The sequence below is a fragment of the Corythoichthys intestinalis genome, chromosome 17 (genome assembly GCF_030265065.1).
Source record: "Corythoichthys intestinalis isolate RoL2023-P3 chromosome 17, ASM3026506v1, whole genome shotgun sequence".
Lineage (NCBI taxonomy): Eukaryota > Metazoa > Chordata > Actinopteri > Syngnathiformes > Syngnathidae > Corythoichthys > Corythoichthys intestinalis.
In genome coordinates, this window is record NC_080411.1 from 42,720,347 (window position 1) to 42,745,787 (window position 25,441).

The 25,441-nt window shown below is 40.6% G+C and overlaps 1 protein-coding gene across 4 annotated transcripts in view; it reads right to left on the reverse strand.

Annotated features, from left to right (window-relative positions):
- Positions 1-5,827: 5,827 nt before the first annotated feature.
- Positions 5,828-25,441, reverse strand: part of shroom3 (shroom family member 3) — a 121,666-nt gene continuing 102,052 nt past the window's right edge. For all 4 annotated transcript variants that reach the window (XM_057818406.1, XM_057818405.1, XM_057818408.1 and 1 more), the window contains 7 exons: positions 21,699-22,404; positions 21,279-21,450; positions 17,989-18,131; positions 17,812-17,887; positions 17,565-17,730; positions 17,371-17,492; positions 5,828-11,492 (listed from right to left, as the gene is read on the reverse strand). In XM_057818406.1, the coding sequence (XP_057674389.1) occupies positions 11,088-11,492; positions 17,371-17,492; positions 17,565-17,730; positions 17,812-17,887; positions 17,989-18,131; positions 21,279-21,450; positions 21,699-22,404 (1,790 nt within the window). In that variant the 3' untranslated portion in view covers positions 5,828-11,087. The remainder of the gene's footprint in view (positions 11,493-17,370; positions 17,493-17,564; positions 17,731-17,811; positions 17,888-17,988; positions 18,132-21,278; positions 21,451-21,698; positions 22,405-25,441) is intronic.

Below are 25,441 nucleotides of genomic sequence, written 5' to 3' on the forward strand. Positions count from 1 at the left end.
TAGTGAGCGGAGGCGATGTCCTCAAGACTGGGCAGAGGGCAGCCGATGATCTACTGGGCTCTCACCTCCAGATAGGGTTTCGATGTTTAATTTTTTTCTTTTTTTAAATGCCCTCCTGTTCAAAATTTTTCTTCCCGCAGAAAATTGAGATTTTAAGCTTTGCAATGATGTATCACACATGCATATCGGACAGTTTTGAAAGTTGGCCAAATTGGGGGTCTCAGAGCGGAACTTCAAGTCACCTGAGTGTTTTCCGCCATATAATATATACATTGTATACATACATTATATTCAGGGGTGCACATATTTTTATTGCCCAGGTTCTCAGAGGAGGACCTGGAGATGTGACTTGGTCCTCATTGAGCTTGAGAGCCGACCTGCCTGATGCGATAAAATTATGACAAGCTTTACTTAGAGCCAATTACCTTTAATTAAGTATATTAACAATTAATGCTTGATTATCAAGTGGCACAACAAAATTGCCATTACTTTGAAGTGACATGTAAAGAAATAAACATAAAAGCACTAATTCAAAATAAAGGGCATTCATATGCGGCTCCCACATTAACTCGAAGCCTTTGTAAAAGTGGGATGTCCTCCTCATAAGAGCTCATTGAACGTGCATGTTTATGTGTGAGCATCATTTGCTTCTAGCCATGGTACCTCTTGCAGCCACTTTTCAGCAAAAGTCCTTTTTTCCGGTAGCTCCGGTGACGTCTCTGTCGTCTGTCTGTCTTTTGACGGGGGTGGGGGAACACGGAAATAATTACTCAGTGGGGCCTGCCTCTTTGACATTTTGAGAAGTGATTTTCTCGTGTCCGCCGCAAATACAGTGGTCAGCCATCGGTATGCAAAAGCGTATGGAAGCCGTTGAGGGCCAGCGCGTTTGTCTACGTCCAGTCCGCATGCGCGCATGCAGACCACTTATGTGCACCCCTGATTATATTATATATTTACATATACTGTATATACAGTATATTTGTGTGTGTGTCCAATGTATTTATTCAGATTCAGCATTGGAAATAGATACATATAAGACATGTTTTTTTTCCCACTTTTCTCCCAAAGTATAATTATAAAAATATATATGTACATATATCGAAGGAAAAGAAAGTCGATTTTTCCATTTTACAGGCTCTTTAATTCTCTTAACGAACACAATTTGCTCGCAACGATTGCTGATCACTCCTCAGATTTAGCAAAAGAAATGTTCTCTGACTCAAAGATTGCATCAGTAAGTTACTTTTATCAAATGACCTTTTTAATTTATAATTGGACACACTAACAAACTACCTTCAAGTCAAACTGAATTGTGAGCTGAAGTGCCTTTAAGTGCAGCCATCAAAAGACATGATAGAAATTGCCAAAAGTGCTACATACAATTATAACAAAAGTCACTGTAAAATTTTAGTAATCAGGATCTAGCTGAAGATATTGATGTTCTTTGATTGCACCAGGTTATATCTTACAATATTACCAATAAAGTCATATTATTTTAAAAATTGAGCTTTATTTTTGTTTCATATTGCACGCTATATACAGTACGACGTTGTAAGATTAGTCACCAATTTGTAAGGGCATACGTCACTATTTGTAAGATTGCCAACGGCCTCGGGTTGACAGGTACAGTGGGGCAAATGAGTATTTGGTCAACCACTATTTGTGCGAGTTCTCCCACTTGAAAATATGAGAGAGGCCTGTAATTGTCAACATGGGTAAACCTCAAGTATGAGAGACAATGTGAAAAAAAAACAACAGAAAATCACATTGTTTGATTTTTAACGAATTTATTTGCAAATCATGGTGGAAAATAAGTATTTGGTCAATACCAAAAGTTCATCTCAATACTTTGTTATGTACCCTTTGTTGGCAATACTGTAAACGTTTTCTGTAACTCTTCACAAGCTTTTGACACACTGTTGCTGGTATTCTGGCCCATTCCTCCGTGCAGATCTCCTCTAGAGCAGTGATGTTTAGGGGCTGTCGTTCGTAACGCGCGGCAGGGCAGGATGAGTGCATAAAAGGTAAAAAAGGAAGCAGACGTCCACTTATGCACTTTTAATAGACAAAAATAAATCCAGCTCAACCACTCGTCACTCGGAGCTCAGCAGTACGCACACACGCGTTCCCAGACGAACTCCAACACACAAGTAAGCAACAACAGAAGAAGAACATACAGTATATAACATAAATAAAGCAGCGCCACCGCGTGGTGGATGTCGGGAGGAAGACCACTCAAGGAGGTGACTGTTACACATTGAGCAACACGGTCTTTCAACTCCCTCCACAGATTTTTTATGGGGTTGAAGATTGAGATTGGCTAGGCCACTTCAGGACCTTGAAATGCTTCTTACGAAGCCACTCCTTTGTTTCCCTGGCTGTGTGTTTGGGATCATTGTCATGCTGAAAGACCCAGCCACGTCTCATCTTCAATGCCCTTGCTGATGGAAGGAGATTTTCACTCAAAATCTCTCGAATCATGGGCCCATTCATTCCTTCCTTTACACAGATCAGTCGTCCTGGTCCCTTTGCAGAAAAACAGCCCCAAAGCATGATGTTTCCACCCCCCTGCTTCTCAGTGGGTATGGTGTTCTTCGGATGCAATTCAGTATTCTTTCTCTTCCAAAAACGAGAACCTGTGTTTCTACCAAAAGGTTCTATTTTGGTTTCTTCTGACCATAACACATTCTCCCAGTCCTCTTCTGGATCATCCAAATGCTCTCTAGCGAACCGGAGACGGGCCTGGACGTGTACTTTCTTCAGCAGGGGGACACGTCTGGCAGTGCAGGATTTGAATCCCTGGCTGCGCATTGTGTTACTGAGAGTACCCTTTGTTACTGTGGTCCCAGCTCTCTGTAGGTCATTCACTAGGTCCCCCCGTGTGGTTCTGGGATTTTTGCTCACCGTTCTTGTTATCATTTTGACGCCACAGGGTGAGATCTTGCATTGAGCCCCAGATCGAAGGAGATTATCAGTGGTCTTGTATGTCTTCCATTTTCTAATAATTTCTCCCACAGTTGATTTCTTTACACCAAGCGTTTTACCTATTGCAGATTCAGTCTTCCCAGCCTGGTGCAGGTCTACAATTTTGTCTCTGGTGTCCTTCGACAGCTCTTTGGTCTTGGCCATAGTGGAGTTTGGAGTGTGACTGACTGAGGTTGTGGACAGGTGTCTTTTATACTGATAATGAGTTAAAACTGGTGCCATTAATACAGGTAACGAGTGGAGCCTCGTTAGACCTCGTTAGAAGAAGTTAGACCACTTTGACAGCCAGAAATCTAGCTTGTTTGTAGGTGCCCAAATACTTGTTTTCCACTCTAATTTGGAAATAAATTCTTCAAAAATCAAACAATGTGATTTTCTGTTTTTTTCCCCACATTCTGTCTCTCATGGATGAGGTTTACCCATGTTGACAATTACAGGCCTCTCTAATCTTTTCAAGTAGGAGAACTTGCACAATTGGTGGTTGACTAAATACTTATTTGCCCCACTTTATGCAACTGTGTCTGCCTCATTTGTAAAAAGACAGTCGCTGTTTTTAAAGAGTTCAGTGTGAGGCGATATTACCAAACAAGATACGCTGAGATGTACGACAAGATTAAAGGGAAGATACGCAGCGAGAAATTGAAGCAACTTGAAGCTAGTTGCGAGATTGTTGAAATTATTAATTTAAAAAAATCATAAAGCAAATGTGACAAACAGAATGGCTTGCTAAAAGTTGCTTAAATATATTGTTCTACATAAAGGACGTCAGCCAAGGTCGGCCCCCCATATTTTTACCACACCAAATCTGGCCCCCTTTGCAAAAGGTTTGGACACCCCTGCTCTAGATCATCAATATCACTTGAAAGATCCACACTTGAACCAGAATCACTGAATAACGCTTCCTCCTCCATTGGGCTCAATGCTAAATCAGCTGAAATTGCGCATTCTCTGACGTCATCACCAAGAGGGAGGCGCCAGAGCGCTATAATGACAGGAAGGGCTAAATGGCAGATTTAAAGACATTTTTTTCGACATCTTGGCTTTGCCAAATTGTTGCATATAGGTTAATCGTCTCAAAATATCATCTTAATTCCAATAATAATGCTATTTAAAGTGCCTTTGACACGAAAAAGCATGTTTATTTCATAATACACGTGGTATTTTATGCTCCTGAATGAAATGGACCACTTGGACATGTGAAGAAGCGATCGATATATTTATTCAATTTTTTAAATCCCGCGCTACGAAAATGACGGATTTCCGGCTTTGGTCTTGCATTGATGAAGAAGGCGCTGTGATGTGTACGGGAGAAGGAGTCCTCTTCACTATACAGCAGTACTGTTGTATGAGAAGGACTAAGGATTCAGCTGATTTTGCGGATTAATTCGTTTATTTTTCGCATCACGCCAGCCAAACGGCTGCAGAAAAATCTTGATGTACGATGGAGAGGCGTGTGCGCCTTTTTTGGGATTTCAAAAGGTTCCCATTCACCGGTGGATATTGGAAGTAAGTAAACATCGTGTTTTGTATTATGTTAAATACTGGGATCATTTTAATTTGTAGGTGGCTTGCATTTTGTGGCTGACATGCTCCTTGTCCCCTCGGCCAACGACCGGCCGCTTGTCGCACATCCCCCCGCCGGGAGAGCACTATACTCGGCTTATTTCCCTCTTCATGTGCCCGGTGTTCTGTCAAATTTTCCAACCGATCAGAAATTGCAACTTTGTGTTAAAAATAGCCGCGAATACAGCGATTACAAAGTAAACACTACAAACTTTCTTTCAATAAAGGACTTCTTATGTTTCATCATGGATGGGCATGTAAAAAGCTCTCCTCATACACATATTGTCATGTTAGCTGCATAACAACTGCAGCCGCCCTCCTATTAGTCTCTCGCTGTTTACGACTTCGCCGTGCAGTAAAGCATTATTTTGCCATATTCGTGGTAACCATTTGGCTGCTACACGCTCCTCCGACGTCGGCCGGTTTGTCCGGCCGTCATTGTCCAGCTGCTTCCCCGCAAACGAGCCCTCTGCCCTCAGCAAGGGAACGACAAGCTCTAACTACTTCGCCATGTGAAATGGTCCAGGCTAGGTATGTGATTTTCCGCTTCAAAGACTTTGAAACATAACTCGGTTCGGGTTAGCATGTCAGCTAGCTGTCACGCCTCTTGGATTGTTTACATTCTCCGAAGCTGGGGAAGGGAAATGACATAAGCCCGACTTAGGTGGCATAAAACATCGTTCGGGAGGTGCGACAGTAAAGGTGAAGTCGACAGTTTTAACCATTATGGAGCAATTTTGCCATGTCGTCCTGAATAAATGCATTTTTATTATTTCATATTCCATTTAGCACAAGGCTGTTATTTGTCATGACCATGCATTTTATTTAGCTATTGGGGAAAAATACTTGGATAAACAGAATATCCTGTAAAAATATTGGAGTAGAGAGACTGAAACAATGACATTTTGCGGCTCTCTTCATCACGTTTTCCTCGTTCTAAATAATTCCCCACCATGGGCTGAATTCTAAATCAGATGAAACCATAACCCTGCCGACGTCATCCTCCTGTTGGGGACGCTAGAGCCCTATATTGGTAGGCGTGGCTAACCGGCAGATTAAAAGACTAATTTCTCGTCATCTTCGCTTTGCTAAATTGTTGTATATAGTCGAATCGTCTCAAAATATGATTTTAATTCACATAATAATGCTATTTAAGACTTTTTTTCTCCTGTCGTACGCACTCTAAGATTTCTTTTCTGATGGCACAGGCACTTGAGTTAAATGTCAGTAAAAATAGCCTTTTTCATGTTTAGAGTACATTTGACAGTACAACTTACAGCATTCACAAAATATATTTATTTAGAAAAAAACATGAACAAACAAACGAAAAATAAACACATCAGGAGCAATTGTCCAATTATCTGACTTTTATAGATCAAGCAAACCAACCAGCAAACACATCCGGGATCTGTTGTGCCTACAGGGGGGAAAAGTGTGTGTGATAGGCAGTGTGTAATATTTGGAAAATAAGAAAAAAAAAAACCTGACAATATGTAAAACGTGCTCTGCAAAATAAAAACGGAAAAGATAAAATATTGCCCATAGACATTTTTCAGGATGAATAAAATGTGCACTCACATTGTTAAAAATGTTTGAAAAATAAAATCTGCTCTACGGCCTCAATATTGCATATTTAACTTATATTTGACATTAGATGAATATGAGGTCTTATCAGACAAATCTCTAAGTATTCAGTGAATAAGTGCATTGTCACCAATAGATAACTTTCAAAGAAAACATTATTTTAATGGCCAATATGATGCTTTCAATTGTTTGACTATAACAAATGTTATATGACACATCTTGCTGGCTTCTTTAAGACCAGGAAAATGAAACAGGCACTAAAATGAATAAGCCCTGAAGAATAGTTAGTTGACTTTAATGCATTTTGAGGAAATTAAAGGCTTTACTAGGCTAAAGTAAGTCTTAGGCCTGTAATAATATGAAAACCGGCTTATTTTGTGATTTACTGTATATTATTACGAATAAGTTATGTGAAACAAACATCAAACATTTCATCCAAATCTTTGGACTCTCAACCCTCAAGTGTTTCGACATAAAAATCGCAATTTTAGTGGCAATTTATTTCGTCTTTGGCCACCAGCAAACGTGCTTATCTATTAAAAACTTTTGTGCCTTCTGAATGTTATTCACAGTATTTGACAAAGTATTTTCCTCTCTTATGTAGTAAAAGAATATTGAACAGTGAAGGTGTGTCTTAACTCAGAAATATGACTATAACATTCAAATATTGCGAGAATGTGTCAAGTATTTCCTCAAACTGTTGGGAGTACCATTAAGTAAGAAAATAAAATGACCTTTATGAATTACCAATCAAATGATTTTACTTGTTTTTGACCATTTTTATGGCAATTTTAACATGGTACCTTAGCGGTCGGATAAAAATGGCAGCAGTTGGGCAAATTTACGAAATTAAAGGGAACTAAACCCAAAAATGAACTCTTTCGATGATGACTTTATTTAACTTAGTTTATCACTAGTAAACGTCCAATACATTTGAAGTGGGAGGGTGGCAGCAAGTGCTGTTAATGGCGGCCAGTGAGTAACAGATAATCAGGAGGGCGCTATGTTTATCACAATACGCTACTGTGGTGGCTACCACTACCACCACAATTTAGTGTTTCAAGATTTAGTTAATTATTTATGTGATATTTCTTTGGAGTAGGGCTGTCAAAATTATCGCGTTAACGCGCGGTAATTAATTTTTTTAATTAATCACGTTAAAAACGTTATTTGACGCAATTGACGCACATGTCCCGCTCAGAGAGTATTCTGCCTCTTAAGTTTTACAGCAAGGCATTTTGTGCTAACAGCGAACTCTTGTGGTCGCTTTGCGACATGGTTTGTTTTCTTGCCAGTTCAATATGGCTGCACGACGTCTCGGGTTGACGCCTACGCTGTAATGTTGTGCTTATATGATCCTTGGACAAGATTTGTCCGTAAGTATGGTTGTTGTAAATAATGTACATATTATGTTAGTAAGCGAAATGTTCTATTTTTTGTATGAGACGCGTTTTGTTTATGTTTAGTGAACCTGTATAGTGCGCTAAGCTAACGTTGTTGCTAATGCAATGCTTGTGTACTTTTTTTTTGTAGTTTTACGACGGTCTAAAGAGGACAATGGTTTGAGGCCATTTTATTAATAAATCAGATGAAAAAGGAAGAAGTCTGACTATTAAGGCGTCGTTCACTAGCTGTCTAGCTTTGGAAAAAGTAGACGCTTCGAAGTGAGGACAGCATAGACAGATTTAAATGACAGTAGAGTGAAATCCCCACTACAGTCCTTATGTACCGTATGTTGAATGTATATATCCATCTTGTGTCTTATCTTTCCATTCCAACATTTTACAGAATATATATATAATTCACAGAAAAATATGGCATATTTTATAGATGGTTTGAATTGCGATTAATTGCGATTAATTACGATTAATTAATTTTTAAGCTGTAATTAACTCGATTAAAAATTTTAATCGTTTGACAGCCCTACTTTGGACATGTATTTTCTAATAGGTGCACACTTTAGTTAATATTTGTCTGAATGCTTATGAGATTTTATTTGCCAATTTGAGGTAACGACCACAGCTGTGTAAGATCTGGCACCTACCATTCTGAAGGGGGGGTTATTTAAGTTAATCTAATTATGATTGTTTTGGAGTAAAGTTTTCACAGTTTGTCTAAATGCACATTAGTTAGTTATTGTTTGAATATATGTATATTTTCCATCTGTTGTTGTTTTATTAAGCTGACAATGTTTGGCTAATTTGTCATACCTCCTTCAGGTGGTCGTTAGTAAAGTCCGCCCTGATTTAAACGGCCACAGAGATGTGCCTGGGGGTGAGGTCAGTTTGGTTGAAGCCTTTTGTTATGTTGGCCTCTTTTATGTTTTTGTTAAACTGTTTGTTTTTGTGACTTTATTACATGGAATTTTTACCTAAGTTGAAACACCGGTGTCCACGTGTATGTCGGTCCACTACAGCTACGCAAGGGTGGGAAAGGGATGCCCCCCGCCAGTGGCCGAAAAATGTCTTTGCATGTAATTGACTTTCTTATAAATTAATTTAAAATAAAGACTTATTCGGTAAAACGTTGTCTATAGGCCTATAGTGTTTAAATTAGATATGTCCCCAATCCGATCAAGTGATTGGAAATCGGGCCGATCACGCCATTTATCAAAGGATCGGAATCGGGTCAAATGGAGCTGTTTTTAATTTAAAAATGAAATATATACTAGAAAAAACGCGGAGAATAAGATGTTGAAAAAAAGTTAGAATTTCTTGCAAAGCCCCAGATAATAAATTAGGGGTGGAAACCTCTTGGTATCTCACAATACGATACGATTTGCGATACAAACCTCACAATAACTTTGATCTCACGATACAGCGATGCAACGATAATCGATACATTGGTCAGGAAACCATTCTAGGATATTCTACAAAACAACTTATAAACACAAAAACAAGTTATCTTTATCCTTCTGCTCTAAAGTTATCATATTGGAGATGTGACCGAAAAACCTTCGCTAGAATTGCATTTTCGGTTAAAAGGCCGAACGTTTACCACCGAAAAGTGTGAAGAACCTTAGTCCGCTTGTGATGACGTAATCAAAAAATATTGACGCTACTTTTGTGGTTAAAATGCCTTTTTTTAAAAAGGGATTACATTTATTGCTCCATGTATTATATCATTACTTGCACACATTATGATTAAATTCAAATTATTACAAATTTGACTTTTTTTTTCTTACCAGTAGCAGTTCTTACCAGATGGTTTTACCGCCTCATGTAGGATAATCTGCATATTGCCTTGTTGACCATAACAAACACAGAACAAAGATGGCAGCGACATTTAACCCTTGAGTGTTACACGGGGAACCTTCTTGGCCCCCGTTTTAGAAAAATCCTAGAACCTCTACCACACCATCCCGTATGGTTTCAAAATCTGCACCTTTCAAACTAAATTTCTCGAGCCTTTAGGGTTGTAGCATAGACATCATTACTGTTGACGTGTCACTTAGTCATTCTTTGCGCTATGCCTTATCAGAAGGGGCCGAGCTTCATTTAGTAATAGCCAAAGATGGCACACGCTCATATTGGATTTAAGCTTGGATTTACTTACGATTGGATTTAACTACAAAAGCTGTACTGCATACAAGCAGGAAGGATTGTCCCAGGAGTGATTTGTTCGAGGATTCAAGGTAAATATTACATTATTCGTGGGCTCGTAGCATGCATGCGTGATTGAAGCATTTATTCGCAGGAATTTTCTTTGTTTACACATGGAGGCGGGTTTACTTTTAACCAAGAAGACTGTCTTACATCCATATCTATGAAGAATTCAGGGATTTAAGCATTCATTCACAAGAATTTTCGCCAGAAAAGCTAAAGCTCCTTTTACGCCAGGCGGCCGCTAGCTTCATTCGTTAACATAGTAGCATTGTACTTTGTCAATATACGTAAAATAAACGCTAACTGCACGGTTTCTTTGGTTTTAACCAAGAATCCAGACTGTTTTACGTCCATATCTAGGAAGAATTCGGGGATTTAAGCATTTATTCACAAGAATTTTCACCAGAAAATCTCCTGTTATGCCAGGCGGTCGCTAGCCTCGTTCGCTAATAGTATATAGTGTATAATGATAATAAAGGGTTATTCTATTCTATAATAAATTGTGATTGTATATAGAATTTATTAAAAATCTGAGACTTTTATAGCCATTTAAAATTGTGCTATGCTTATATGAAAAATAATTTATTGGGATTTTATAAGGGAACAACTTTGAATTTTTTTGATGCCGCTGCTCATGGAAATTCATATATGGCTAAGGTAGGTGCCTGTTTTGGTTTTAGGTCGGTTGCAGCTTTGGTTTTGTAAATATTTGATGTGGAAGTTTTTGAAAATAGGCCCCCTACGAATCGGCCCTGTTTCCCCTGTCATGTCAATAGGTTATGAAGTCTATGGGTTGTAGAACCAATGCCAAGTCAAAGGGCAGTTATCGGAAAATAATGAAATAAAATAATTTTTCAAAAAAATGAAATAAAAAATGAATTATAAGCATGTGTATTTTTCGACCTTTCGGTTTTTCAGCCAAGTGTTTCCAATATTCGTTTTTGGGCAAGAATTTTGCTTTCAGTACATGCCTGATATCGATATATATACATGATATAGGGTATCGGATCGGGACTCAGTATCGGCAGAATCTCAAAATCAGGTGACTCGGTTGCGAAAATATACGATCGTGATATCCCTAGTTTTAGTGTAAGTGTCTGGAGGGGCCTGCAAAAAAACGAAATGTTAACATCTTGGGTTTAGTTCCCCTTTAAAGCGTGTTTGTTATTATTTCTCACAAAAAAATTCAGTCGGGATAGAAGAAAGCACATAACTTTACAAATAAAACAAGGCACACGACAGTGTTTGCTGCTTCATGTGTGGTATACTATGTGCATAGATTCAGTGAGATCAGGCCCGCCGTTCCGAGTTTTTAGTTTCTACACAGCTGTTTGTGGCTCTTTCGTGACATCACAGTGACGTCACTGTAGTGGACCTGGTCGTGTGGGTGTGCCCGGGAATGGGAGAAGGGGGAAGCAGCTGTGGGAAGGGAGAAGAGCAAGAGACGAGGCTCGGGGACGAACGCAGAGATCCTTCGCACCAATCTTGATTCGCCGCCAGCTCGGGCGGGAGGGTCTCGGCCAGCCTGGTCAGCTGCTCCTCTCGCTGTCGTATGAGGTCGTCGAGGTTCCGTCGGCGAATCAGTAGGGAGGGTTTGGTGCTGACAAAACGGCAGTAGTCTTGGAGCTGGGGATCAGTGAGGTAGCCTCGCAAGATGGCGTGGACGACGCGCTGCCGCCGGTCCAGGTTTTCCTTCAGTTCCCGGGCATCCTCGGTCTGACTGAGGAGCTGAGAACGCTTGTGCTGGAGGGAGTCCTGAGAAGGGAAAAAAAGGCTAATTTATTTGCATTGTTTGTGTCTTAGTACGAATGTTGTTTTTATGAACAATGACAGTAACGAAAATATTTCGCCGACAAACAATTTTTTCAGGAAGAAGACTGTTAAAACGTGGTTTGGGGGACTAGAACATAACGAGACGAAAATGTGACGTCGTTTCTGTCATATGTTCACAATGCGTGTCTAGGCTGCACTAAAGCTAGGCTGCACTCCATCTTGCTTTTTTGGAAACACGGTAGGTAAGATTTGTTTTCTTTTCTTGCCAAGAGAAAATATGCAATGCTGCTTTAGCTTTTAAAGGTCTGTGCTGAGAGACCATCAGACGCTGAATGTACCTCCTGGTGTTAACATAGGATTCGCATTAGCATTAGCATTAGCTTCAGAATGGTGAGCGTCCTCTTAAAACATTGACCAGTCTAAAGCAGAGCCACTTAGCATTTTCTGGTCAGTAAATCTAGAGGAGAGCCAGTTGGCGATATGGCATTCAGCTATTAGTACAGTTCATCCGTTTTGCTTGGTAAATGAGCAATTACTGGGAAATACTGATTGCTTGCATGGCTTCTGGCTAGACTCTAAGAACAGCAAAAAAATCCCAGATTTCCTAGTGCTAAACCCTCGGAGAAAATTCTTTTACATACAGCTCATGGATTCCAGGTGGGTTTAATTGAAAATGATGTACTGCTTTTCCTGCTGAGTAGTCATATGCCGATTACCGGTTTCAAGGTATACCGTGGAATGAAAACGTCATGGTTTCAAAACCGCAGAAATCTTATTTTTAATGTCCCAAAATGCTGGGAGAAATTCCTCGCTTGCAGCTGCAAGGCTCAATCCTCACCCAGCGGTTGTTGCTCAGTGTCAGTAAATCAGCAGTGCTACACGATGGCTGGAGGAGTGAAAGAATTGAACCCCCCATCGAAGAAAACGAAATCGCTGGTATGGGAATACTTAAGCTACAGAAAAGTTACAGACGGCCGCGGCTTAGAGGAGGAGAGCCAACCGACATGTAAAACATGTTTGCAGAGGTTGGCTGCCGAGGAGGCAATACCTCCAGTAGGATTTTACATTTATACAAAATTAAAGGTTAGTAAACACTATTATGAATGTGTCCCACCAGCGACGAGAGTTAACTCCAGCTTGTTTAGTGTGTCTAGCAGTGGTAAAACGTGTTTTTTTCTCGCTGGCAACTGTCTGTGTTGAGAAAGAGTGTGTGGGTATAATGTAAACATGAGACGAGTCATACACACGTGCTTTTGATGGAAAATAATTCAATTATTTTTGTTCTGATGGGAATAATGTCAAGCTGTGGAGGTGGGTTTAGGCTCACCTAAAGGACTGCATTTATTTTATTATTATTTTTTTTTTTAGAATATTTCAGTTATTTCTGGTTAATTTTTTCATTTATTCTAACTTAACATTATACTTATGTTCCAATTTGCTAATATGTTTTGAAAAATAAAAATCCTGTTCATTGGATTTTTTTCAACCTAGATATCACAAAGTAGCACATTTTAGAGTTGTAATTGCAATACTGTGATACCCTGAAACCGTGATATTTTTGCTTAAGGTTATCATACCGTTAGAATCTCATACTGGCACATGCCTAGCTGCAGCTATCGATTATTTTAGTAGTCGATTAATCGATGAACTAGTTCGTTCGAATAATCGAATACTCGGCATGCCAACTGCTGAGTGTGTTATCAGCACCAAGTTGGCCTTGGTCTTGCAGACACTATAATATGTGCTTGTCTATGTCCATTCGAAATAGTTGGAAACCTTTATTTATTTTGGGACTAAAACGTTTGAATTTTACTGACGAACACATTTTGAGTAACTGTCGACTAAAACTACACGGAATTTGTATGAGATTCAGTCGACTAAAACTAGATGAAGACGATGACATGAAATGACTAAAATATGACTAACACTAATAAATACTTCAGACTAGAGGAGTTCCAAAAAATTGATTATTACATGCATCGCGATTCGACACGTGACGATTCGATTACGATTCATAAAGATTCAAAAACGATTATTTTCCCTCATCACTTTATGGCAGCCGCTCGTAGCAGACCGAAATTCAAGACACGTCTGCCACCCGGGCACCGTTAACTTAACGTTATGATGGATGCTGCTGGTTACTGAGAGAGAGATTTACTCCTTTTTAAGGGACAGAACCAGAAGAGCGACCCTGCGCAAGTTATTTTTTAGAGCAAGAGGGGAAGAGAGTTCGTTGCTGCTCGTCTTTCAGATGTGCAGCAGTAGTTTTAGGGCATTTCAATTAAAAAGTGTCCTGAGTGTGTTGCTAAGACCCGTGTGCATCTATAAGAGGTGAGTACGCGAACCCTCCTGTACTGTTTAGCCTTTATTGTAGTTGTTTTTGAGATGTTAATAGTTAGCCCCGAGCACTAAGCTAATTAGCTAATTCGCTAACGTGTATTTCATATGCAGAACGTGTAAAACCATGATTAAGTACAGCGGTAACACTACAAACATGTGAAATAGTACAGAAATCTGTGAAAACAAAGTTTATTGGTTAAAAGAAGTCTTGTTTCTAAAGGCACTTTGTTTCCAGAAAATGTGGAATTAATACCACCTGTGTATATTTTATTGTATCTTTGAGAGAAATAAGTATTCCCTTTAAAATGGTTAGTGTTTTTGCACTTTCTTGTAAAAAAAAAAAAAAAAAATAAGCAGCTTAAGGGCAGCTTTTTGTTATATGCAGGGGTGCACATAAGTGGTCCGCATGCGCGCATGCGTACCGGACGTAGACAAACGCGCTGGCCCTCAACGACTTCCATACGCTTTTGCGTACCGATGGGTGACCACCGTATTTGCGGCAGACATGAGAAAATAACTTCTCAAAATGTCAAAGAGGCAGGCCACACTGAGTAATTACTTCCGTGTTCCCCCACCCCCGTCAAAAGACAGACAGACGACAGAGACGTCACCGGAGCTACCGAAAAAAAGGACTTTTGCTGAAAAGTAGGAGGTACCATGGCTAGAAGCAAATGATGCTCGCACGGAAATGCGGTACAAAATGTGTTGTGAGAATCCCAATGTCGCCGATAAGAGCAGCGCATTTTATGTAGGGTCAAAGAATTTCAGCCATCCAAACTTTGAAAAGCACGAAAAAAACAGAGAGCATGTGGCAATTAAGCAAACTATCGATGTCAAACAGGACCCCGCTCGCCCTATGGACAAGTGGCGGAATAAAGGTAATGAACAGTGACATGCACTGACAAACGTGTTTTTGCTCGCATTTTACAAAGCTAAACGTGCACGTTCAATAAGGTCTTATGAGGAGGACATCCCACTTTTAAAAAGGGTTGGAGTTAATGTGGGAGCCGCATAATGCCCTTTATTTTGAATTGGTGCTTTTTATTTCTTTACATTTCACTTCAAAGTAATGGCAATTTTGTTGTGCCAGTTGATGTTAATCAAGCATTAATTGTTAATATAATTAATTAAAGTTAATTGGCTCTAAGTAAAGCTTGTCATAAATTTATCGCATCAGGCGGGTTGGCTCTCAAGCTCAATGAGGACCAAGTCACATCTCCAGGTCCTCCTCTGAGAACCTGGGCAAAAAAATTATGTGCACCCCTGGTTATATGGGTATGTTTCCATTGTTCCTGTTGAATCGTTAGGATATTTTAAATAAATAAAGGACATAAATGTGTTTGGCTACCGTATTAATTAGTAATGTACGATGCATCGATAATCGCGATCATCGCAATCATCGTCACAACCGTGATCATCGTTCAGTAATCGAATCGTAGCACCCTGAATCCTAATCGAATCGAATCGTGGGGTGCCTAAGATGGCACACCCCTACTTCAGACTAAAACACAAATTATAAGGTCTCCCCAAAACCACACTCCTTAGTACACACTCTCTGTCAGTGATGATCTCAATTTATCACTATTGTATAGGACATTTGTTCTTTGTTTATGTTTGAGTTGAATAAGTCATGGTGCTGCTATTAGAGCACAACAAATAAAGTAGTTTTTTCTTACGAGGTGACGAGTTACTAGTAAAGATGCACCGATACCGATACTAGTATCGGCAGGGGGCGCTGATCCGGCCCGAAATGGTGGTATCGGTATCGGCGAGTACCAACAAAGACGGCGCCGATACCATTTACCGGTCCATTATTATAACATTTGACCACAGCCTTTTTCTCCTCCTGGCGCTCACTACACTCTGTCTCTGTGTTGTGTGATGACACGTGAACACCAAGCAGCTATTGCTATTGGCCTGCTCCAGACCAATGAGAGCGGGCCAATAGCCACTCCTGACCAATCAAAAGGGGGCTTTTTCATATGGACGAAAAACAAACCAGGAAATATGGCGGCGCCGCGGCGGTCGGGAAATATTTCCAAATAGAAATCCCGTCGATTAAAATCAATGGCTGCATGCAAGATTTGCGGCCTGAAAGTTTGGAGATGTGGAGTTAAATTGGCCAGTTTCAATACCTCGAACTTGATAAAACATTTGAAGACGAAACGTGAACGAACACAACGAGTTTGAGCCTGCAAGAGCAGGACTGCTATCCAGAGGAAGAAGGCCGCTGGACCGGAGCAACAATCTCTGGTCAGTTCACTTCGTCTACTTTACTTTTATTGTCTTTTACTGAAAGAAATGCCGCAGTAATTTGGGAAGTGTTTCCAAAGTATTGTTGCCACCTTTCAGAAATAGAAATAAGGGACTCCCACCTCCCGAAAAAAAGGAGAGACGGGATGCTGTGGTCAATTATTATTACTTATAATTGTTAGCGTCCGCAAATGCGGAAACAAGGTTGAACCTCGAAGCAGACAACAAGCGGGGGATACATAAAAGGGTTTAATGATTGCAAACAAAAAATAACACGCGATCGCGGGACAGTAGAAATAACAAAAGGAGTACGTGACAGCAGGTCGACGGACAAACTAAGACGATAGGCAGCGGTTACAAACGAGAGCAGCACACTAACAGAAAAACCCAATGCAGGGGCATAACAAGCAAATGTAGCGAGATTATTGTGCCAGATGTCAAATAGCGATCAGCAAGGCAAATATCTCGGCAGCCTTCTCTGAGATCACCCGTGCTTAAATGCTGCGTTGACGAGCCTGCATTGAATTCAAGTGCCACGCCCCCACGCCCAGCAACAAAACACAATCTAACCAGCAGCAGAATGTGACAATAATTTCATGAAAGTTGCACTGTTTGGACTTTGAGAGGTTTAAAAAAGTTTATTCAATTCATTCAGAGTTTATTATTATGAATTTATTTTTACTTTCTTACTGTCGGGCTAGTATTATACATGTTTTATTAATTTCACAAATTTAGCACTATTTTGGCCTTTGCGAGCGGAAGGTTTATTCAACTATTGTCTACTAGGGTTGAGTGTACTTTTTCCTATTTTGCAAAGGTAAGCAACAGCCTGACAAAGCCTTGATAGCAATGATTTCACATCCAATTATGTGGCTCTTTGGGAAAAAAAAAATAAAGAAAGAAAAAAAAAAATATATATATATATATATAATCGGGGTGGTATCGGTATGGTATCGGTATCGGCCGATACTGCACAGCCAGGTATCGGTATCGGGGCCAAAAAATGGTATCGGTGCAACACTAGTTACTAGTACATGTAATTATGTGATTTGTTGTTCATTTTATACAGTTTTGCATGAAAACAACATACTTGAATCATTCCAGTCCAGAAGCTTTCCGTTATTTTTTACGAATTCCTCCAAGAACATTTTTTTAAACTCATCATCATTGTAGATCGGAAGAAAATGAAGAATTTTCCTTCTACTAATTAAAGACTAACATTATTAAGCGCACATCATTGAAATTGACATCCACAATCCTTTCTCACCCGCTCCACTGAAGTGTCCTCGTTTGCAAGCTCTTCCCTTTCCAAAGCATGTAGAGATTTGTCAATCCTCGACAGTCGGCTACACAGTGACAGCAGCAAGTTAACAATTTTCTCAAGGTCTCCTGTAAACCAAAATACAGCGATTTAGTCAAAACTTCAACTCCTTTGTGCTACATTTTCCTCTGTTGTTTTACCAATGAACATGCTGTACTTGTCCCTCTCATTGATCTTGCATAGTTTGTGCACCAGAGAGTCAATGCTGGCCCCAAGCGCCTGGTGATGCTTCTGCTCCTTGCACAACGCGTCCTTCTCTTGCCGCATAGCCACCACGCTGCACTTCAGAGCCTCGCACAGCTCCACCTAACAGAAAGGACAAGGGAAATACAAGATCATGACACGACAACGCGTGATGATCATGTATTTTTCGTATTTGATTGTTACCTTCCTGCTGTTAAGATCTTTCTGCTTTTCGGTATCAGTTCTTTGATCCATTTGCGCATTGACAGGGTCCTCAACCCTGGAGAGGTTGCAATACAAAAAACAACCGGTCATGAACAAGTTGAAAGGCTAAAAAAATCAAGTTCTGAGTTCTACATGAATTCAAAAGAAAGCAAGTACCTGACATTTAATGGGCTAAACCTGTCTTGCCATGGTACTTTGGGACCCAGTCTGCTGTTTTGAAGGATCTCCCCCACAAGCTCCACAGGGGATTTGCCCTCCCATGTTTCAAGGATGGGTACCAGAGAGCGATCCAGCATTACCTGCGTGTCGTGAAGACACAAGAATTAACAACATAAAGTCAGAGATAGTAAGGGAGTTAAAGGGTCTATGCAGTTTTTTCACTTTTTTAATCGTGACTGCCAACTCTGACCTCATGCTCAACAGCAGGCACATACATAAAGCAACAAGCATTTGGCCCATGAAATCAGCAGCAGAAACGTAAAAGCAGTTCGTAGCAAGTCTTAAGTGAGTTAGAAAAGTGTTTTTGCCAAGCGGAGGCTCGGTGAGACAACGTTGCTACCGCGCGGATCTGCACGTGCAATATTTTCTTTGTTTGATTTCTTTCACAAGAAAATCTTGCGGGAAAACAGAAACTTTCGGGCTGTCATAAATCTTCGTATTTTGAGCATGTCGTTGGACATTGAAACAAATGGCGAGTCAAATGTTACGTCCAATGTGGAAAAGATCGTGTGTCGAAGCGATCGCATGTCGAGGTACCACTGTATATTTTATCCGATATTGGATCAGGGCTCTTTATCCGCAGATTCTCAAAATCAGCTGACATGGACTCGGGTACAAAAATATGCGATCGGAACATCCCTATTTTAAATGATATTTACGTGGGCCAATTTGAGGCATGGAATGAAAATGGGCTGAAAATTAATCCGACTCCGGCCCTGATTAACTGTGACACGTCAGAATATACTGGACTGTCTCAGAAAATTAGAATACACAATATTCTAATTTTCTGAGACAGTCCTGTACATTAATCCACCATTTAAAGCAGGGGTGTCCAAACTTTTTGCAAAGGGGACCAGATTTGGCGTGGTAAAAATGTGGGGGGCCGACCTTGGCTGACGTCCTTTACATAGAACAATATACAGGACTGTCTCAGAAAATTAGAATATTGTGTATTCTAATTTTCTGAGACAGTCCAGTACATTTGCTGGTGTTGTGCAGAAGTGGCTACGCTATGGCCCGGGCCACGTTGGTGACAAGGATCACAGTGAAGCTCGTCAGACTGAGGAGGAGGCTTAAGTTTGAAATAGGTTTACTGATTGTTCAAGTTTTCGGTTGTTGTAATTCAAGTAAAAATAATTTGAAATAATTTTTATTATTTATTATTATTAGGGCTGTCAAAATTATCGCGTTAACGCGCGGTAATTAATTTTTAAAATTAATCACGTTAAAATATTTGACGCAATTAACGCACATGTCCCGCTCAGACAGTATTCTGCCTTTTGGTAAGTTTTACAGCAAGGTTTTTGGTGCTGTCTAACAGCGCACACTTGTGGTCACTTTGCGACATGGTTTATTGCTGTCTTGTAATGTAATGTAATGTAATGTAACGTTGTAATGTTGTGCTTATATGATCCTTGGACAAGATTTGTCCGTAAGTATGGTTGTTGTAAAGAATGTACATATTATGTTAGTAAGTGAAATGTTATATTTTTTGTATGAGACGCTTTTTGTTTATGTTTAGTGAACCTGTATAGCGTGCTAAGCTAACGTTGTTGCTAATGCAATGCTTGTGTACTTTTTTTTGTAGTTTCACTACGGTCTAAAGAGGACAGTGGTTTGAGGCCATTTTATTAATAAATCAGATGAAAAAGGAAGAAGTCTGATTATTAAGGCGTCGTTCACTAGCTGTCTAGCTTTGGAAAAAGTAGACGCTTCGGAGTGAGGACAGCATAGACAGATTTAAATGACAGTAGAGTGAAATGCCCACTACAGTCCTTATGTACCGTATGTTGAATGTACATATCCATCTTGTGTCTTATCTTTCCATTCCAACAAATTATTTTACAGAATATATATATAATTTACAGAAAAATATGGCATATTTTATAGATGGTTTGAATTGCGATTAATTGCGATTAATTACGATTAATTAATTTTTAAGCTGTAATTAACTCGATTAAAAATTTTAATCGTTTGACAGCCCTAATTATTATATTTATTTGATATACAGTGTTCCCTCGCTACTTAGCGCCTCAAACTTCACGCCTTCAGTCCATCGCAAATTTTTTTTTTTAGTCAAAAAAATACCAATGAGCTTCGCGTCCTCAATCCATCGTGAATTTTTTCTTCCAATTGAAATTAAATAAAATACAGATGTTCCCTGTTCTTTGTCCGTCAGGTAGTGCACGTGCACTGGAGTTGCTTACTAAAGTAAACGATGATAGACAGATGAATATGTTTAATCTGGCCAGAGTCACGAACTTCAAAGGCGCCGCATGTGTCAATCATCGTTTAACTTGTTAAACAGTTGCTGTGGCAACTCACTTTGTGTAAGCGTGCAGCTGGAGCGGATTTGAGTAGACTCACTGATGAAGCATTTAATAAAGCCAAGCATTTTTCTACTACAGTACTTTATTCTTGTTTAAAAATAATTCGCGGGGGACAGTAAAATGTTTAAAACTTATCATAATTATTACATTTGAAGTGCTTAAAAAATATATTTATATTTTTGTTTAAATTATACTTTGGGGGAAAAAAGGAAAAACATGTCTTACACAAAAACAAAACAAAAAAAAATGTTTTTTTTTCTTGGAGTGCGCTACTTTGCAGTTTTTCACTTATCGCGGCGGGTTCTGGTTCAAACGAGGGATCACTGCATATACAGTAGGCTATATTATAATATTTTATTAGTCATCCTAACCGTTTCTTCTGTCTCTAAATAAAGCGGGACCTATTTGACATATTTGAAAGCATTAATAACGTAATGATTGAAAATGAAGGAAAACATAACATTGATTAAGCGTTGTTCCAATATAATCAATAACCGAAATCACATTTAGGTTTTGTAAGGATTTCAACGTTGGAACAATATCAATCGAGGGTGCAAAATGATGACAAATCAATGTCTGGTGTCAACGTTGATTCAGTGATATAAGATCACCAGCGGAATGTTGATTGAACATCTTTTTAACGTCTGTCTGCTATCTCCGAATGGTTGGGTGAACGCAGAATTTCAAATAATGGCGAAACGTCACTTTGGCATAATTGCGTAAGATCGTTGTTGTGTAAATGTGGACTTAGTTAAAATGTCAGGGCTTTGGTGGCGTGTACGTGGAGTAAAAAAGTATTTTAAATTAACTCTAACAATCCCGTACAGTACCGTTAAGAACAAAAGATGCAATAGGCAAATTCCATTTTGGAACCAAACACCTGATTCCTGTACCCACCAACTGCTGTGCCAGCGTCTCCACCTGTAGATCCTCCACTGTCTTTTCCCTCTTGAGGAAGGGCTCGTATTCAAGGTTAAGTGTGTCATCTAACAAGAGGGTGTCCAAACTCGAAGTCGTGGATGTGAGGGTGGACGATCGTGACTTCGAGGACGGCAGAAGGCTCGGTAAGCTGGTGGAGAAGCGACACAAGGTACGTCACTCATTGGCTGCCGTTGACAGCGATAGACGTCCAATCTATTTGAAGTGGGAGGGTTAGCAGCGGACGAACGAATGTTCATCTGCTTCCACCCTGCCAATTCAAATGGATTGGACACCTACAAGTCATAAACTTATTTGTTCATTCATTGGTCGTATATCAATCGGTAAATTAAGCCACAGACTGCTTATGTTTTGAATTCGGACCAATTTAAGACGAACCTTTCTGGAATCTGCAAGGAGTTTCTCTTGTACAACTCATTCAGAGAAGGTTGAGGCAGAGGGAAGTCCGTCTCTTTGACTGAAAGTGAAGGGGATGCAGGTGGAGGATTTTGAAGAAATACCTCATCCAAGTCCTCACTGTACAGAACTGAGGATTTCTGTTGTTGGTCAGGGGTGCTGTTCACTGAGGAAAGGTTTGGGTGAGAAGATGGCGAAGGGTGTGATTCCATATTCCCTCCGTGTTTACTGTCCGGTGTGGACGGAATCTGTAACTGAAGCAGCGGTAATGACGTCACTGAAGTGACTTGTTTGTTTTCTTCAAACAGATCTCCTCTCTTTTCTATACTAAATGTTCTCTCTCTGTGACCGCCCCTTGTTTTGTCTTCTAATATACTAGCGTCACTCAAACTGTGCCTCATTGGTTGGTCCGTCACGAACGCGTCGAGGCTGACAGCTCCTACTTTGGTGCCGCCATCGCTTTGGGGGACGCCCGGGAAGGTGATGTCGTTCAGATTGGCTAGACTTTGATCCTTGTTCGAATACCACTCGTTGCTACCTCCCTCTTGAGATGCAGACGCGGGGGAAAGTGGGCAAGGCAGACCAACTGAGGCTGCAAGAGACGACATGCTCTGGGCTCGCTGGCGCTCACTGTTCCTATGACGCTGTTTGTCCCTCAGTGGACCAGGGTAGTGGGAAAAGACTGTACCTAGGAAGGAGATAAAGGATGTATTAATTGGTTGGTTTATTTAAATGTAGTCTTCTTTAAGGGTTTAGATGTATCTTTAAAAATGACCTTGTGTTTTTAGTAATATCTAGTCAAATCGAAACATTTTAAGGTCCAATTTCAAAATGACTGGTTGTTTGATGGATGTTTATTTTTTTAAATAGCGGTTGTAGTTTAGTTTTGTGCAGTGTGTAGAACATCAACAGTCTGGAGTAGTGCTGAACAGTATGACAACATAACGTTGTCAATCATGACATTTATAAACATTATTGCCATAAATAGACCATCCATCCATCCATCCATCCATCCATCCATCCATCCATCCATCCATCCATCCATCCATCCATCCATCCATCCATCCACCCACCGCTTAATAAGCATCTCCAAATCCGACACCGAGTTCGGGTTTTAGGGGTAGCAGCTTTAGCAGGGAAGCCTTCCCTCTCCCCATCCACTTCAACCTGCTCCTCCGGTGTGATCCCAAAGGGTTACCAATCCAGCCGAGAGACATAGTCTCTCCAGTGTGTCCTAGGTCGTCCCCAGGGCCTCCCGCCGGTGGGACATGCCCGGATAACCTCTCCAGAGAGGTGTCCAGGAAGCATCCAAACCAGATGCCTGAGCCACCTCAGCTGGCTCCTCTCAACGTGGAGGAGTAGCGGCTCGACCCTAAGTCCCTCCTGGATGACCGAACTTCTCACCCTATCTCTAAAGGAGAGCTGGGACACCCTATGGAGGAAACTCATTTCGGCCTTCTGTGTTTGTGATCTTGTTCTTTCGGTCACGACCCACAGCTCATGGCCATTGGCTCACCTCCTTCTTCACCACAACAGACTGATACAGAGTCCACATCACTGCAGACGCTGCACTGATCCGCCTACCAATCTCTTACTTTCTCCCAACCTCACTCGTGAACCAGACCCCAAAATACTTGAACTCCTCCAATTGGGGCAGAATCTCTCATCCCTGACCCTGAGAGGGCACGCCACCCTTTTTCGACTGAGAACCATGGTCTCAGATTTGGAGGTGCTGATCTTCATCCCACCCACTTCACACTTGGCTACGAACCGTTCCAGTAAGAGTTGGAGATCAAGGCTTGACGAAACCAACAGCCCCACATCATCTGCAAAAAGCAGAGGTGCAATGCTGAGGCCACCAAACCGGACACCCTCAACGATTCGGCTGCGCCCAGGAATTCTGTCCACTAAAGTTATAAACAGAATCAGTGATAATGGGGAACCTTGGTGGAGTCCAACCTCCACTGGGAACGAATCCGACTTATTGCTGGCAATGCGGACCAAATTCTGGCACCGGTTGTTCAGGGACCGAACATCCCTTTCCAGGGGGCTCGGGACCCCGTACTCCTGAAGCACACCCCACACGACTCCCAGAGGGACACGGTTGAACGTCTTCTCCAAATCCACGAAACACATAGAGACAGATTGGGCGAACCCCCATGCCCCCTCGAGGACCCCGCAGAGGGTATAGAACTGGTCCACTGTTTCACTGCCTGGACAAAAACCACACTGCTCCTCCTGAATCTGAGATTAGACTTTCCGACGGATCCTCCACTCCAGCACCCCTGAATAGACTTTACCAGGGAGGCTGAGCAGTGTGATCCCTGTATAATTGGAAAATATCCTTTCGTCCCCCTTTTTAAGACTCCGGTCTGCCATTCCAGAGGGACTGTCCCCGATGTCCACGCGATGTTGTAGAAATGTGTCAGCGACGACAGCCCCACAACATCCATAGCCTTTAGTAACTCCGGCGGATATCATCCACCTCTCATAAATAGACAAGTTCATTCAATGCACATGTTGGCCAGCAGATGGCGCCCAGTTTGTGCTGACTTACTACAGTGAAGGGATTCCATATTGGCCTCAAGATACAGTGGTACCTCTACTTATAAATTTTCAGATCATGACACGCCTCAACAGGAAAATGCCTCTTGTTTCGAAATAAATTTCAGGATACGAGAGGGAAAAATACATGATGAGCTGCTACTCGCAGCTCCCAGTGTTTACTGATCATAACATACTTGGAGCTGTTCTGCCACTGGCTATTGCCTTGCATCTTTCTGGCATCCAATTGGCTAAGAGGGACCTTTACTGTATGTGTGTATCCCAGCATCCTCTTAGTTTGCCCCTTGGGCCATGAGGTGTATTTTATGTTTATTGCACAATAATCTAATTGTAACATGTATGTGTTAAGTGTTTTGATGCATTTTATGCTTTGTAAAAGATTAATGTCTAAATTTTGGGGGGCTTGAAATAGATCATTGCATTTAAATCGAAAAGACGTCTCTATTTAAGGAATTTTCGGTTTACGAGCAGACTTAAAGAAGCAATTTATTTCGTAAGTAGAGGTACCACTGTATCCGTGTGAGCCAGTAGGCTCACCCTGCCAACCATACGTGAGTAATGCATGCAATACAATTGAAAATAGCAACAGACATAATCCACACAGACAATACAATTCATTCCAATATCAATATTAATTAATTTAATATTAAAGATACTATGCTAACTTAATAAACAGTGGTTTTAAAAGTTAAAACAACTAGTCACAATTATTTGTAGATAATTATATATTAATAGATTTAACATTTTTGGCTGGTCACCCTAATGTCAATCAAGTAAGTAGAGGTAATGCTGTGAAAATTGTTGTATAATTTTTCCCCAAATAATTGAAAATGTATTATATCGCAGCATATCGACATAAAATGGACCGAGGACCATTTTGCGCAACACTTGTCTGGACTCTCCTACTATAGTTCACATTGTTGAGCAACATTTTGCCAGTACTGTATTCTTCTGGTACAATTTCCGGTTCTCTCACTATCTACTATTTTTTTAGGCTTTTGTGTCGCTCACAGCTGTTACACTATCATGCAAACAGATATGGGTCAACCTGAAGAAAAGAATGCAGTTTATAGAGAACAGTGCCATTGAGGCACGAGTGGGATAAACATTTGCCTTACGTTGCTGCATAATGTGTATTATTTCTGCTTTCGTTAAATAAT